Source organism: Cyclopterus lumpus, chromosome 21, assembly GCF_009769545.1.
Source record: "Cyclopterus lumpus isolate fCycLum1 chromosome 21, fCycLum1.pri, whole genome shotgun sequence".
In the NCBI taxonomy this organism is placed as follows: Eukaryota; Metazoa; Chordata; class Actinopteri; order Perciformes; family Cyclopteridae; genus Cyclopterus; species Cyclopterus lumpus.
In genome coordinates, this window is record NC_046986.1 from 15,126,035 (window position 1) to 15,142,463 (window position 16,429).

Sequence of the window (16,429 nt, forward strand, 5' to 3'; positions counted from 1 at the left end):
AGCTTAGCTTCACACCAAGTCATAATCTGATCATGTACTTTGGAATCTTGTCATTTGGCACCACTTAAATTGAGACAATATTCTTCTTTTTGGTATAATCTGCAAGCATGCCATTGAACAAATATTCAAAGATTTATAATATTAACTAAATGATGAATATACTGTGTATTGTTGGAGGTTTTGAATTAAGTTTTTTAAAGGGAATTCCTCTGGACTATAACTTTGTCTTTAGTTTACTATAAGGACTTTAATTCAAATTATCATACAGCTCATAGTATTTCTCAGTGCTGCATATGCCTCAGATTGTTGCCTTGTATAATGGATTCATCCCCATCGATTAGTTGATCTTGTCACTCATTTACAAGGATTATAAAAGAGATCCTCATGCTTCTATATAAAGTAACGCCATGTTGAAGTATGGATCGTTCATTTAATTATATATTTAACAACCTAACAACTACTTAAGTTGATCAGTTATTCATGACATCCAGGAAGTAAAGACCTTAAAAAATGCCCCAACAGAACACAGTGTGTGTGTGTGTGTGTGCGCACTGATAAACAGCGAGTCTACAAAAAGTAGAAGTAAAACTGGGAGCTCCCTACATTTCTGACATTTATTTGAAAAAAGATTCTTCTCACATAACACAGACGAACAGAGAGACTTGAACAGACAGATATGGCACATTGTCAGCAGGAATCACTGGTCACATCAACAGTCGCACGCACGCACTCTCACATCAACAGTCAAAACTTCATACACACACGCATATGTAGGTGCCAAGTGAGTAATGAGATACACATGTTCTCCAGCCGCCGTGGTTTTAGATTGTCCATAGAAAAGCTGTCAGTACCACAGACTGCAACACTGTAAACGCTGATCGAGGGCGGGAAGATGTCCCCAGGATGAGCGGGTGGAGGCGATGGTCTGGGAGGGTTTCTCTCTCTGAGGTCTGCTGGATCCGATGCTTTGGTGTCAGTCTCTGGGCCTCTGGAGGGGGGTGGAGGGTGTGCAGGTGGGGGCTAGCCAGGCTCAGTGAGGGCATGTGGGAGGGAGTGTGTGTGTGTGTGTGTGTGTGTGTGTGTGTGTGTGTGTGGGGGGGGGGGGTACGGGAGTCCGGACGCTCTTTATATATCACATTCCCATACGGATGCTCTGGATGATCTGAAATATGGCTGAGAGCACAACCGAAATACGGAAACCAAAGTGTTTAAAACAGCGCATGTGCACGGGGCAGTTCCTCAGAAGACATTCAGATGATCAGGGTCCTGGTATAGTTCACCCTGTCGTAGCTTACTGGGACACTTGCTTACTACCATATTGTCTTACTGCTATATTAGCGTAATCAACCAGATATTAACTACATTAGCTCACTATCAATAATATAAAAAGACGATGCATACCTGATCCACACACAACGAATACAAAGAGAGCGAGCAGCCAGGGACCCACAGGATACTTCTCCTCTTGTGGTCGCTATGGGGGAAAACACACATATACAACAGGGGTTAACATTAACTTTTAAAAGTATTTCAGATAATAGGTGAGTTTCATAATGTAACATAAAACAGCTTTATTACAGTAATCTCACAATTATTTGTATTTTTTGTTTTATCTGGTACTTTACACAATTTCAGTCTGAGGGGTTATCAGCTAACGTGCCGGCCCGAAAATCCTATAGTTTGCAGCTGTTCCCTCAAAATGCATCCAGCAAGTCAGGGGCTGCTTGTTCGCCCATTCTCTTCCTTTCAAATCGAGTATTTGTAGGATCTTTGTGCCGATTCAAACAAGCAGTATTTAAACATCACTAATGCAAACAAATACATTATTTTTGGATGTCACGTTTAGCTGTTAAAGGCCGGTACGGTAACTGGTTGCCAACTTCTCCAAAATTGCGTCAGCACATTAGCATTACTGCTATACGACAGAATCGTGACAGATTCCGCAGAGCAAAAGTACAACAACTTGAACGTGGATAGATTTACAAGGAGCTTTCTCATCTACACCACTGCTCAGGTGTCTTTGTTGCTTTTTGGTCGGTCACTCTTTCTCCTCAAACCTGCCACCGCAGATTATTGTCTTGTTTGTGTCGTTTCTCACCGAAATGTCCACAATAACAACTCTGTGGTTGCACGGAACTAACCCAAGTATCTAATTATGCAGAGCTAGAGCTTTTTTTTCCTCCTTCAAATTGTGGTTCATGTGGAAAAGATGAGTGGAACAGCATGAGTCGTCAGTCTAGACAGTCTAGATTTAGGGAGAATCTATCAGCTTCCATCAGATGACATCATCTGTTCGGATACTTAACCATGTTTGTCTGCTGTCGTTGTGGGAAGTTGTTAAAGTCAGTGATGATCTCCATGATGCTGCAGGAGGTGGAAAACAGATCCTGAGCAGCCTCAATATTTGATGTTTAAGCTGATTTTTTGACTATATTTAGTAATAGAGGAATAAATTGCCAAATTGGGATTGCAAAGGGATAAACAAGCATATTAAAGTCTCCCTCAATCAATACTCTTGAGTTAAAACCACATAACTGCTGTGTATTTGTGGTTAATTAAGCAGTGTCTAAATCAACTAAATACAATATCCTTTATTATTATATTATATTATATTATAAACATAGGTTTTATATATTGTGTAAAGAACAAAAAAGAAGTATAATGCCTACATAAAGTAAACATGTCTTCTCTTCTTATGATGAAACATTATAGCAGAGAAGTTGGCAGGAACCCTCTTTTTCGGTCATGTATTAAGAATAGAAAGATGTCGACATTGAAGGTGCATCCATGAATAACAGATTCAGGAAGAAGATGTCTCATATTCCATGAAGAGATGAATGGGAAAATAAATGTTCGCTCTGGAGTCTTTGATTGCGTCACACAATCCTCCTCAGTCGTCCTTTCTTTAGATTGGAAACTATGAGAGCAGCTCGTAAATGGACCATAAACTTTAAGCCAACGTGGATGAAATGTCTTCAAAGTGCTCAGATGAGCGGCAGATTACATAAACTAGCAAATGTCGATACAATCAAAAGTGGGATTGTTAAGTCAATTGTCTGAAAATAGTGAAAAAATGTGCATTGCATTTCCCAAAACCTAAAGATATTCAGTTTCCAAGTATGTAAAACATATAGAACCGGCAAATCCAAACAGTAAATGCTTGGCAAACTGGTTTAATAATGAAATTAAGTGTTCATAAATATCAATGTTATCTCAACTGACTACTTGATAATGGTTTCAGCACGAGCTAAGACATATTTGAAATCCTCTGGACACGTTCGCATCACAATTACAACCATGAAACAGCAGCTAATAAATTCATATGTATGCCTGTATGTTTGTATAGATACAAACTTGTTTAATGAGTATTTCTGTTAAAACATAACTCGCAACAAATTGTATCATGATTGTCCAGAGCTCATGTTATTTTGTATAACCATCAAAAAAATATAAAAAAGGTACTCAATTTGCTATCGTAGAAATATTTTTTAAAAATACTCATTTGGGACATTTTTGCTTTAAGAAATGATTGAAACTATCCACAGTTTCGTATTTTAATTGTGCTTTTTGATGTATTTTATTCTATTTAATGTACCGTCTTATCTGGACCCTGAGTCTGAAATCATGCTTGATTGATTGATTGGCATTGGTTAATCTTTTGGATCGATTAATCGCTTGACCTGGGTACTTTAAAAAAAAATTGTTTAAGTGCTTCACAACTACGATTTGGTATTTCATCCAGTACACCCAGCAGCAGCACTGGTTTCCGTTATTCCCCAGCCTGCACGAGAACCTGCTCATCTTTTCCTCTTCTCACTGTCTCAAACAAAGTAACGTCAAGTGACACAATGCGGAGGGCGGTAACGAGCAGAGAGTCAATCACACCGTAATGAAGCGGCTCCGCTCGGCGGGTCACGCCGCACACTGACTACATCACGGAGGACGCGGCTGTATGACACATGTTTGATAAGCAGGACACACTTATCCACCACCGTCACCATCATGCTGCGGTCTTCATACCGGGGTGAACGTCACCTATCTGGGCTAATGTCATGCTGGCATCTCGCTGTCAGTTAACGGCTCACCAGCGTCTTGGCCACGTTTCCTCTCTGCGTGATGTTCTTGCTGTGTTTCTCGTTGGCCATGCGGATCCTCTGTTTAGCCACCATCTTCCGCAACGATTAAATGATACCCGGGATGAATTAGTCTTGATTAATTTTCTGCAAGCTGCAGGCTGTCGACAGCACCCCTGCATCAAGCTAGGAGACCTCTGACACAATATCGCCGGAAACCGCGATTAATTTGTATTTCAAAATACGAGCGTTGGGGTATTTGCGCTGCAGAGTTTGCGTGTCAAGAAGGAAGTGCGAAGCGATATTTTATAGTTGTTGCAAACCCCGGCACGTGTGTTTGTGTTCGCCACATTATGCCATCGTGTTTGCCAAATTCTTCAAATAAATTATATATATATATATACACGTTAGTGTTTTTACTCTGAAGGCAATCACCGGAACGTGCGTGCTTCATTTTGGTAAACTTCACGCGGGTAAGGGGTTCACCATGATATGTTTTACAAAGTAAACCAAGAGACAGCGAACAAAACTGGGACTGTTGTCTGCAGCAGTTTTTTAATTATTTTTTTAAGATTAGCATTTTACAACAGTACAAGAAACGAAAATGTCAGGAAGCTCATACAGACCTATTCATCTATTATGAAGGAAATAAAGAAGAACAATAAATAAAAACATTCAAATGCTATATGCATATGCTATATACAGTATATATACAGTATATATATATATATATATATATATATATATATATATATATATATATGGCCCTTTTGGAAGATTGTAATAATACCAAAATTGAGACTGGAGATGAAAAATATATTAATTCTTTTCTTTGATTGCTTCTCTTCACGGTGCAATTTAATCATTCAATTCCACTGATTGTCTTTCTTTTCTTTGTGACTACGGTATATTTTGCATGGGATCTGATGCTGGAGTGCTCAGGAACCCAGTGAAAATGTTGGCTGATGGATATTTTTGTCTTAGACTTAAAGCTGTGGCTGCCTCGTTGTATTATAATATATTTATATTATACAGGCTAACAAACAGGAGGAAAAAACCCACAAATACAGGAGGTTGTAGATACATATTATTAATGGCAATATAGGCTTCTAGAAGTAGAGACATAGTATCACAGACACCATAAGTTATCATTGCAATGAACACTGAATTGTTTATTAAGAACACATTTGTAGCTAAAACAAAAGTCCTTTTTAATGTAGGCTCCACACCTTAAAGCTAAATAAATACCTCTCTAAACCAGATTCAATAGACTCTGAACATCATAAACTGGACTGCATTGATCGTTGTACTTAATTAACTGGAGAGTATGTGCCATCATGTTTTCTTACCAAAAGGGTGAGAAATTGGTCTCATCATCCAGAGCTATATTGTTATTTTCAATTCTAATGCTTTAAAAAAGGAAATGAGAAATCTCAGGCTAATGTGGTGAATGACCACTGAGCTTCACTCGGTGTGATGTGCACATGTTTCCAAATCACTTACAGATGACTTACATCATTCACTCCATCTGACAAGACAGCTAGCTGCTGCTCAGAGAGAAAGGAGGGCAGCAAGAGAGAGAGAGAGAGAGAGCTGAGGTTGCCTAGCAACTGCATCAAAGGGTTTGCTTGAGTAGGGACACACAAAGTCCACCAATGAAGAGAAGAGGAGACAGTCCCACTCGGCTAAACAGCGACTCATAATTAAGTGTGGATTTACAGGTGCGTTACACATCAGCACAAAGAGAAGGATTCCTTCGGTTGAACATCAGACTGTCCTGTTGAACCCCCAGTGCATTCTGGGTTAGGCTCCACACTATTGAAAATACATGGTTTCATGGAAAGAATCCTGTCAATTTACAGCAGACTCAAGTTTTCAAAAGCAATCTACAATCTGTTATTGCTTCATTAAAGGAACAGTTCAACATTTTTTGGAAAATATGGGAGTAACATTCTTTACAATAGTGAGATGAGAGGATCAATATCTGTCTCATGTCAGAATATAAATAAATCACCCCCTCACGCATGTGCACACACACACACACACACACACACACACACACACACACACACACACACACACACACACACAACTATAAAGCTAATTAATTATGTTGTCTCTTGTTTTGTGAACCCATACAGACGGAGGAATTAATTTAAACATGAATGAATTTAGCTTGATTTACATGTTGGAACTATTTTAGTGTCTTTAGAAACAGCGTAACAATAACCCCCCCTGTGTGAGAGAGACAGTAAGTATTTGTAAGAAAGTAAACAGGCAACCTGGCTGCAGCTCAAATGTCTTCCTGTGTTCAAATTCACCATCAATGTATGACCTGGCTTCTCTCTTTCCCATCCCCGGGGTCTCTTTCTCTCTCTCTCTCTCTCTCTCTCTCTCTCTCTCTCTCTCTCTCTCTCTCTCTGCATGTGTGTGTGAGAGAGAGTTGTACTATAGGAGTAAACCAAGAACAAAATGGGCATGAAACAAAGAGAGTGGTGAGAGGGGCTAGGACAATAGGACAATAAGAAAATATTTCCTTTAGTTTATTATCAGATTTGCTTCAAAAACCACACCTAAAAGGTGTGTTACCTGATAGCTGACGGATAACATTTTTAATTAAAAAGGTGTCTGTCTCACAGTGATTATTGCATTTTTCTAGCTTTAGATGGAAGCAAAGTTAAAATTAAAAAAATAAAAATAAAAAAAAATAAAAAAATACATTTAAATGCAAATATAAAAACATCTGAGTAGTTTATTTCATCTTATATATTCTACTTTAGTTTTAATTGAATGAGGCTACATTCAGTTTGAAAACTGGCATGGTTGTTCAGTACAGAGGTATGGTCTTAAGAGCTTTTGGATTTCTTTGAAATATGTGTTTAGTATTTGTTTGTCCATTATATTTTGGATGTGCTGTATATAAAAGGTTTACAACAAGTGTTATGTTTATGTTGCCTTATACATTCAGCCAACTTCTCTCCGCACTGTGGTTTGCTTGTCCTAACATGTTCCCTCATAAATTATTCTTTACAGCTTTCCTCAAACTTGAAAACATTTATTTCATCAGGGTCGAGAAAAAAATCGCTTTGAAAGGAGGAAGGACATGTTTCTTCTTTTTTTTCAGTATTCAAAACAACCCATTCCTGTCATAATGGCCTTGAAATGAAATGCAGTCAGTTATGAATCGGCAAGAATGTGACGGGGGAAATGCTTCGTTGACAGCAAAGAAGCAAGCAATGCTCAACGTGCAACATATCCATTTACAGAAGGCCAGATGTTGAGAAGTTATCCATCTCAAAATCAGGGAAAAACACACAGAGATTATGTACTTCCACTGCGGTGCAAAGCCACCCACTGTCACTTCAAAGCATCTCCATTGTCAGAAAACTGCATGCTCTTCTGGACCCACACTCATAGTGTAACATTGAGAATATTTGACCTAAATTGTGACTTGTTCACCTAATACCTGCTCTCCTGGACTAAACGCACCCTTTGAACCACCTCTTGAGAGCAGGGCAGACACGTGAGAAATGACTTCAGATGACTGGGGACCAGTGTGGAGTGGTGTGTGTTTGATGTCTGCATGTGAGGGTGTGGCATGAACCAAATAAGCTCTGTATGAAAACATGGAGGCGGGTCGCTGGGCTGAAACTCATCACGCCTCAAAGCAAGCCCCCTGCTTTTCTTTTGATCACCAGGCTCTTTTGCTCGCCCACTCCCACTGGACTTGATTCTGCCGGGCGAGACAGAGCTTCATCTGTGATTTCATTTCACACAAACACACACACACACACACACACCAGTAGCTCTGTTGAGTCTACTTCATGTTGGCAAACAAATGTTCAATGTCTCTGCTGTCAGCATCGGTGGGACACAGTCAAATAGGTGGGCAGGACTTTCACTCCGAAAGAAGAAAAACATGCCTTTGAAAATGATTTACTAAAAATACACAATGCGTGCCACTGAAATAACATATCCAGTTTGATAACATCTTTCTTATCTCAAAACTAAATTTGTTCTCATGAGAAAAAAATCCCAATTCTATAATAGAAATGGTCATATTTGGTGTTTGTGATGCAAATAACTCAACTTCATGTAAATTAACAGCCCATTCAGACATGTTATAAAGTGTAATGTGGCACTTAATGACCACCTTTAACACCACAGAGCATCTTGTTAAATGTGGGTCCCTGTTTTGTTTGTTGTTTGTTTGTGTTTACTCATTTTATACTCAAATCAAGTCACAGTCACAAGCATAAAGTTGCATCTTGCATACAGTATATGCATGATGTTACTGCTGTAGGGCCATTTGTGGCCTTCCCACGCTAACTGTAGGGGGAAATCTAAATGTGAGGGTTATGACCTGTTATCCAAAAGTGGGCTACCTCTTCAAAGATATTTTTATGATCTAACAGGTTTTGTCTGCCCAGAATGATAACATGTTTCCTTTGTGCAAAGCTAAAGTTTAAAGCCAATATTTCCACGTACTGCATCGGCCGCTACTCCGACCTGAACAGTGAACTTATTATTATCAAGTAGACAGGCGTGCTGTTGCCCAATGCAGTGTTTTTTTAGTCATATATACAGTTTTATACTCCTATTTGTATTCATCTTTATTTCAAAGATAACCTCTGTCATTCCTGTCTGTGGCGTATTCTCAAGAAATAAACTTTGCTTATTGAAGTTTTTAATAGGGATCGAACAAACGGCATCATGCCATCTTATGGGAGATGGATGACTGAACCTGGTCTCTAATGAAAGGCTCTTGTTGGCTTCGTAGCCCTGGAGAAGAGTGGCACAGGAAAGAAGCCATTCATTCATTCAGTGATATGAAGTATCTCTGGATGAATGAAGCCTGTGTTCCTTTGGTGGTCATTATTACTTAGTTCATTATTGGTTGCTTTTTGTAGACGCTCAAAGAACATAAACTTTAATCAATAAATATTTCTCAAAAAGAAAGATTTCACGATGAAACAAAAACAGTGAATCATATACAGGATGAGGAGGCAGTGAAATAAAAAAGAAAACCAGTTTAAAATGAAATATGTCAAGGTGAAGGTTCTCTCGACATTTTCTTTGATAGGAAGTGATGTACCTTTTACCTGACTTTGATGTTTTGGGCGTTTTCCAAAAAACAAAGTATTTCCTTACAAATGGTGCACTTATAAGGTGATGGGGAGGTCAGCAGCTCCACCACGGATTTCGCCAACACAAAGAAAACCAAGAGGAGCAGGATAAATCCAGGAATCACACTCACGTAAACTGGTTCAATTGTCCCCAGAGACCTGGAGAGTGAGGCCCCCCCCCCCCCCCCCCCCCCCCCCCCCCCCCCCCCCCCCCCCCCCCCCCCCCCATGACCCACTTTGAATGCCAGACTCAAGGACTGCCTTGAGGTGTGTGCGTGTGTGTGTGTGTGTGTGTGTGTGTACGTCTCACAACAGCAGTGAAAAAAATATTTAAAAGAAATTGTGATTTGATGAAAATATCCTTGTTTTAAACATTGCGCAGAATTTTGTGGGTTTTGACAATTATCATAGGTTTTCTTTTCTTTTGACACACGTGACCAATATAACTGCATGTTGGTTCTAAATATCACAACAACCAAAAGGTGTTCTTTAAGCTACAGATTTTATCTTCTAGGTCAATGTGTCTTTACCAGCGGACAGGGTTATCTGACCCCTGGCCCACAGCAACATGTATAGGAATATTATATGTACATGTTTTTTAATGTAAAAGGTAAGAAAGGAAGGACTGGATCTGGTCTGGTCTTTGTCAAGGTTGAAATGAGACTTATAGTTTGAATTCTTGGTCCGGACTATGGACTGTTTTTCTTAAATATAGGTGCAACTCAACGAAGTTCTGCACAATGTGGTTGGTTGGTGCAAAAGCTCAGAAAAATGTTCCTCGTTCTGAAAAATCATTATGATTTTTCACCATGAAATGTTTGCATTCATTCTGTGTGAAAGTAAAACAGTTCAAAAAAACATACTGAAGTGCAAATCACACAAAAGAAAAGCCCCGGTGTGTAAAGGCCTTTCAAGGCCATGAAAGGATGACGATCATGCCATCAGACTCTGTTCCCCTTTGTGGTTGGATGCAAGAAGTGATGAGTGATGATTAAAGTTCCCGACTTCCTAAATAGTTTCATCTGAGTCATCTGAAACCGGATCATGTGCATGCATTGAAGCACCACATATTTAAGGACAGGCACACTGACTTGCTCGTGACGGAGTGCACAGTCACAGCTTGTGCACCCACCCACTGTATCTTCGGTATCCTCGGTTTACACTCTTCTTTCCAAACACGACTTTGTTGGTTTGCTCTGGAAGACAATAATCTGCTCTCACTGTGCCCTCACATATAATCCCGCCAATGACAGACTCGGATTCAGGATCACTTTCTCATCCAACCTTCAACAACATGCACTCATCAGGTGAAGGTGTGGGATGCGCATCCTCATCTGTCTTTCTTAAATCTAAATCAATCCCAAATAATCTGGATTTAAATTTCTCTCGCTAACTTGGGTATATAATTGCAGAGTTTGTCAAGAGCCACACCCATATGAGGTGTATATTCTTAGTTAACCCCACATACTGAAAAGGGACAGTGGGCAAATGTCAAGGCATTGTTACTCTACACCAGCAGATAGAAAGGAATGTAACAATCATATAATAAATGAGAATTTGAACAACATAAATTCTAAAAACGGTTAAAAAATAAAGCTGTCAGTCCAAAACATCTCACTGAGGGAAAAGCCCATCTCCTGCAGCGCCAAGGAGCTGGTGATGGAGTGGGTGCTCATGCCTCGTTGTCCTGACGATTCGTGCTCCGAACACTGTTTCGGTCTTTTGGCAGCGATGTAACTGCAGCTTTGTGACAACATGACCATTGTGGCGGTTTAGCAGCCAACCGCCGCTGTTTTACTGACCGACCAGCAGCCGCAGTCAAAAGAAGCACAATGACGGCAAGCCTGAAAACACACACACACACACACACACGCACGCACGCACACACACACACACACACACACACACACACACACACACACACACACACACACACACACACACACACACACACACAGAAGTCATGCAAACACTTTCAACTCATTCTCTTCCAAACGTGTGCGCCTCACATTGTTCAGTGAATGAATGTTGTTGTTAATGTAAAGTACACGCGCGGTGAGATGGATGTGTGTGTAGCAGACATTGCTTTAACATCAGGCTCTGTGGAAGCCAACCTTCTATTCCACAACAACAACGTTCTTGCATTTCCTGTTCTACCTGGAGTATGTCACCGCCCACCTGTTTCTTGTTTTCTGTATGTTCAGCCGTTTTTTCATCATGTCACAGAAGACCAGCTTTTACTGAATGCTGTTTTTGTTTGAGCAGTGTAATTAGACTTTTACAAGCAAACCTGGTTGTGTTTAGTCTTGGTCACAACATTGTTAAAAATCCACTTTATTTTAAGGGAGACATGCAGATGAAAAGGGATTTTGTTTTAGTAATATATATCACCATTACACTTCCCAGTTGATTACCTACATTAAGACAAATCGAGTTTTCTGAAATAATTATTTTTTATGTGCAAATAAGGCATTGTCTTATTAAATATGTGCTAATTTGTATACAGTTCCAGTACAAAAATCTGAACATTGGGTGAAGCCAGATTCAAACTAATTTTGCGAAACTAAACTCAAATGATACTACAGTTACCGCACATAAGTAGACATTTTTCAAAAGAGGATCAAACGGGTTTGACATGTTATTGGAGACAGCGTGTTTGACTATCATCTGAGAGCCGGTGTTGCTAGGGGACACACAGTCCGTTTCTGCTTTTGATCATCCTGTACAGCCATTAGACAACTTTTGTCTTTCCTTTTTCCACATAAAGTATTAACTATCCATAGTTAGCATCTTTTTACATTCAACATTTGGACGGACATATTGTGCTGTTAAGTTTTTATTTTATCCAGAAGCTATAGAAGAAAGATGATCTCAGTGACCGGTTCGATAAGAAGAGCATCTCTGAACACACAACACGTTGAAACCTTAAATCAGATGGGCCGCAGTCCCCAAATCTCAATCCAATAGAGCAGCTTTGGTTTGTGGTGGAACGGGAGATTTGAGTTACGGATGTGCAGCCGACAAATCGGCAGCAACTGCGTGCTGCTGTCATGTCAATATGGACCAAGAATCTGAGGAATGTTTGCAACACCTTGTTGAATCTGAAGGCAAAAGGTGTTCAAAGGAGGTGCAGAGAGGAGAGTTGATTATCAGGGTGATTGTCAGTACATCATCTTCACATACAGTCACAGCATTTCATTTAAATGTGTGTATACATATATTATTTGATGCACCTTTTCAACTATCCATCCATCCATCCATTTTCAATACCGCTTATCCTCATTAGGGTCGAGCCTATCCCAGCTGACATAGGGCGAAGGCACCTTTTCAACTAGTTAAGGGAAATTGTAAGAGGAACATTAGGGATTCAGGATGTTTCTAAAATGTTAAAGTTGTATTTAAGCTTGAAATTGGCTGCAACAGAGATGGTCAGGTATTGGATACAAGATATGTTTACTTATGCACTATGAAGATTGGGTCCTGAATGGATTCTACTAAACATTTAACATCAATTTCACTAAATGTATTAACGTCAAAACCTGGTTTCTCCTTCACATTAATGTCTGATTTTGCATTTTAATGTGGACTAAAATCCTTTTCTACTTGATCTTCCTGCATCATTTTAATATTCATCCTCTAGGAATTTCCCCATGAATATGTAAATTCTATGTAAAGCTATGACTCAGACAACATACAAGAGCGGGGCGCTTCAGCAACAGTCAAACGGAATTAACATTAAGGACTAAAGAGCACCAAATTGTTGGAGTTTAGTGTGTGTGTTTTGGATAAACCTGCTGGAAAATGGCCTCTTTCTGGCAACCCAGGAGCGCTGAGTCTCTCTTTCAGACAGCCAAGGTCAATACGCACGCACGCACGCACGCACGCACGCACGCACGCACGCACGCACGCACGCACGCACGCACGCAGGCATGCACGCCCGTTGCTGCTTTTTGGTCTTTGTCTGTTTGCAGATGTGTGAAAGACTCTCTCTCTCTGGGCATCTGAGGTGATGCCAACTCGCAGCAGAGGAACTGGGTCAGCACATGGCAACCAAGGACACACACACACACACACACACACACACACACACACGCGCGCACACACACACTTTCAGATGTCTTCCTCCGTTCAGCTGGTGTCAGAGCCCAGGCAATGATTCATGCAAAGATGGGGCAGTTCCTTTATTTAAACATTGACATAATATAGCTCCTGATCAAAACCGTACCCATAACAGTTACAGGTCTCACCTCAATTGATCCTGATCTTAACCTCAATCTAACTTTAAAACTACAGTAAAACATCCTCCTCTTCAAAGCTGTGAACAATATGATATTCAAAGTCACCTCTGCTTTCCAGTAACATTGGGTCTCATGCAGTAACATTTTCATACTTTTGTCCAAAATGTCCATATTTTGTACGTGAAGTTTGTTTGAAGAGGTTTGCGTTTGTGAGGTTTTGTTAAGAAATATGGCCATAGTAATCTCAGTAAAGTGGCTGTCATGATTCAGTTTATTTTGTATAGCCCAATATCACAAATTACAAATTTGCCTCAGAGGGCTTTACAATCTGAAACACATCCCTGTCCCAGGACCTCACATCGGATCAGGAAAAACTCCCCAAAAAATAGAAAATATAACCTTTAACAGGGGAAAAAAGGGAAGAAACCTTCAGGAGAGCAACAGAGAAGGATCCCTCTCCCCGGATGGACAGATGCAATAGATGTCATGTGTACAGAATGAACAGCATTACAAAGTTACATAAACACATTACATGAATATGACAATGTATGAATGGAACTCCAATCCATGAAACAGAAGGAGGTAGAGAGGAGGAGGGGCGGGGCGATCAGCAGGGCCAAGGCGGGAGGCCGGCTCACCAGGCATCAGACCCCTCCAGGTCCAATGGACCCTATGAGACGTGAAGTCACAACGACTCTGGGAGGAAGCAGAGTTAATAAGGTGCAATGGAGAGATGTAAATTCATCCATAAGGAGAGAGAGAAGATGAGATAGGTGCTCAGTGTATCCTAAAACATCCCCCAGCAGCCTATAAGCCTATAGCAGCATATCAAGGGGCTCGACCAGGACAAACCTGATTCAGCCCTAACTATAAGCACTATCAAACAGAAAAGTCTTAAGTCTATTCTTGAATGAGGTGACTGTGTCTGCCCCCCGGACTGAAAGTGGAAGCCGGTTCCATAAAAGAGGTGATTCTACATTAAAGTCTATTTTAGATCACTATTAATTCATTTTGATATAATATTTAAACTCTAAATTCATTCAGATTAAGGCCTTTTGATTCTTAAGTCAAGTGAGTATTTTTTTTAATTTATTGTGGAGTGACTTAGACTCTTTGTACATAATTCATACAACATAACATTCTTAATACATGAAAATTAGGGAATGCCACAAAATCTGTGTGCAAAAAAAATTCTGATTCAAGTCGATCTTCATGTGAGATTCATAAAAATACAGAGATGGATGTTTTAAGTGGATACATGAAGCTTTAAGCTTTTGTCAGCCTTTGGTTCTTCGCACGACAAGATCTGACTACGTGTGAGACCAGCGAACCTCAGTTGAATCAAAACAGCTGCTGAAGGCACTGTCGAGCCCAAATGTCTGGATGCGTTTCACAGATTTAAAAACTCTGAAGACAGAGAAGAGCCGGACAAAAGCAAAGCCATATGTAAGACGTGCAAAATTATTGCACGAAATACGTCTGTATTGTGGAAATACAACAAATCTGCTAAGAGTAACACAAACAATATTTTTAGAGTAACACAAACAATATTTTTAACAATGCACCGAGTTAGATGGAGACAGTTTCAGTTCCATTTTATTGTATTCATGACAAAAGTTGATGAATTGTCTTCTAAAAAACGACTCTATATAGAATCCTCTAGACAGGCTTGATGGATGTTTGCCTTGAAGCTTCATTCAAGAGTTTGTGTTCAAGGATCAAGACAAGCGCCTCTTCCTAGAAACACTAAATAAATACTGCACTGTGTGCATTGTTGAACAAAAAACAACAGAGAGCGAGGAGGAGGAGGAGGAGGAGGAGGAGGAGGAGGAGGAGGATGGGACTCTCTTTCTTTTATTTTCCCAGATGATGAAGTGGTAAGAACCTCAGAGTGTGTGAGTGTGTGTGTGTGTGTGTGTATGTGTGTGTTTTGTGTGAGACAACAGTGTTTGTCCTGATGACATCATCATCCTCTGGGTTGGGTGCATGAGGACGGGTCCTTTCACTCTCACCCTGCTTTGATGTCAGCAGGACTCCAGATGGTTGAAACCAGAATATATCGTCCAATACCATTTCATATGATGTATGAGAGTGTTTTAGGTGTTGCCTTCAAAAACGTTTTTTTGGAATTAAATAACTAAACAGAACCAACGGTGAGTGGACACATGAGGCACACATTCGGTTGAAGATGTTCCTGCTTCCCTAAAGAAGCTTGTGACCGGAGTGAAATTTGTGAGTTTTATGATGCAGAGCACCGATAGCAGTGGCACCTCTGGGGCAATATTTAGCTTGGCTATTTGTGTGTGTGTATGTGTATGTGTGTCTATGTGTGTGTGTGTGTGTGTGCTGGTGATGTGTTGGTTGAGGGAACATGGACTCCAGCTCCTGTTACAGTGTTGTCTTTGTGCAAATGTTCTAATGAAACTTCAGGCCTCCACCTGAAAAAAAGTAATTAATTGATGAGCATCTCTGGGAAATGCTCGTCCGACACTTTTCATGGAAAGAAAAGGACTGCAGAAATTCACTGGCTGAATCCAGAATTGTGCCTGAATACAGATGAGAGGAAGAAAAGTGTAGAGCAAAGGGCTTTTCTTTTATACATGCATTGCACATTTCACCTTTGAAGCACCATCTGACAGTACAGTAAAGTGTGTGTGCAGCAAAAAGAGGAACGTCCAGGTGTTCGACCACCAACTACACCACACACAACAAATGTTCAAACATCTAAGATGTCTTGTTGTAAATGTTCTTTTCAGGTTTTCCAGATAAATGGGTTCAGAACTACATTTGTAAAAAAAATAGCTGCATTCATCTGGCATTATTTTTCATCACAATTAGCTTACAGAAATAAAAATAAATTAACTTAATGTGTTTGTTTTCCTTTCAGTCTCTTAAACAGTTCTTGTTTTTTTATTACATTGTCATCCTCCCCAAAATGTCCACAAGCGATCACGTTTTGCAAGTTTTTGAGTGTCAATCCAAGATCAGCATA

At 40.0% G+C, this 16,429-nt stretch overlaps 1 protein-coding gene across 1 annotated transcript; it reads right to left on the reverse strand.

Annotated features, from left to right (window-relative positions):
* Positions 1-1,098: 1,098 nt before the first annotated feature.
* serp2 (stress-associated endoplasmic reticulum protein family member 2) lies at positions 1,099-4,262 on the reverse strand. The gene is made up of 3 exons (XM_034562131.1): positions 4,086-4,262; positions 1,402-1,474; positions 1,099-1,173 (listed from the first exon to the last, which is right to left on the reverse strand). The coding sequence occupies exons 1-3, from the start codon at positions 4,167-4,169 to the stop codon at positions 1,133-1,135; spliced, it is 198 nt and encodes a 65-aa protein (XP_034418022.1). The 5' UTR covers positions 4,170-4,262; the 3' UTR covers positions 1,099-1,132.
* Between the last annotated feature and the right edge of the window lie 12,167 nt (positions 4,263-16,429).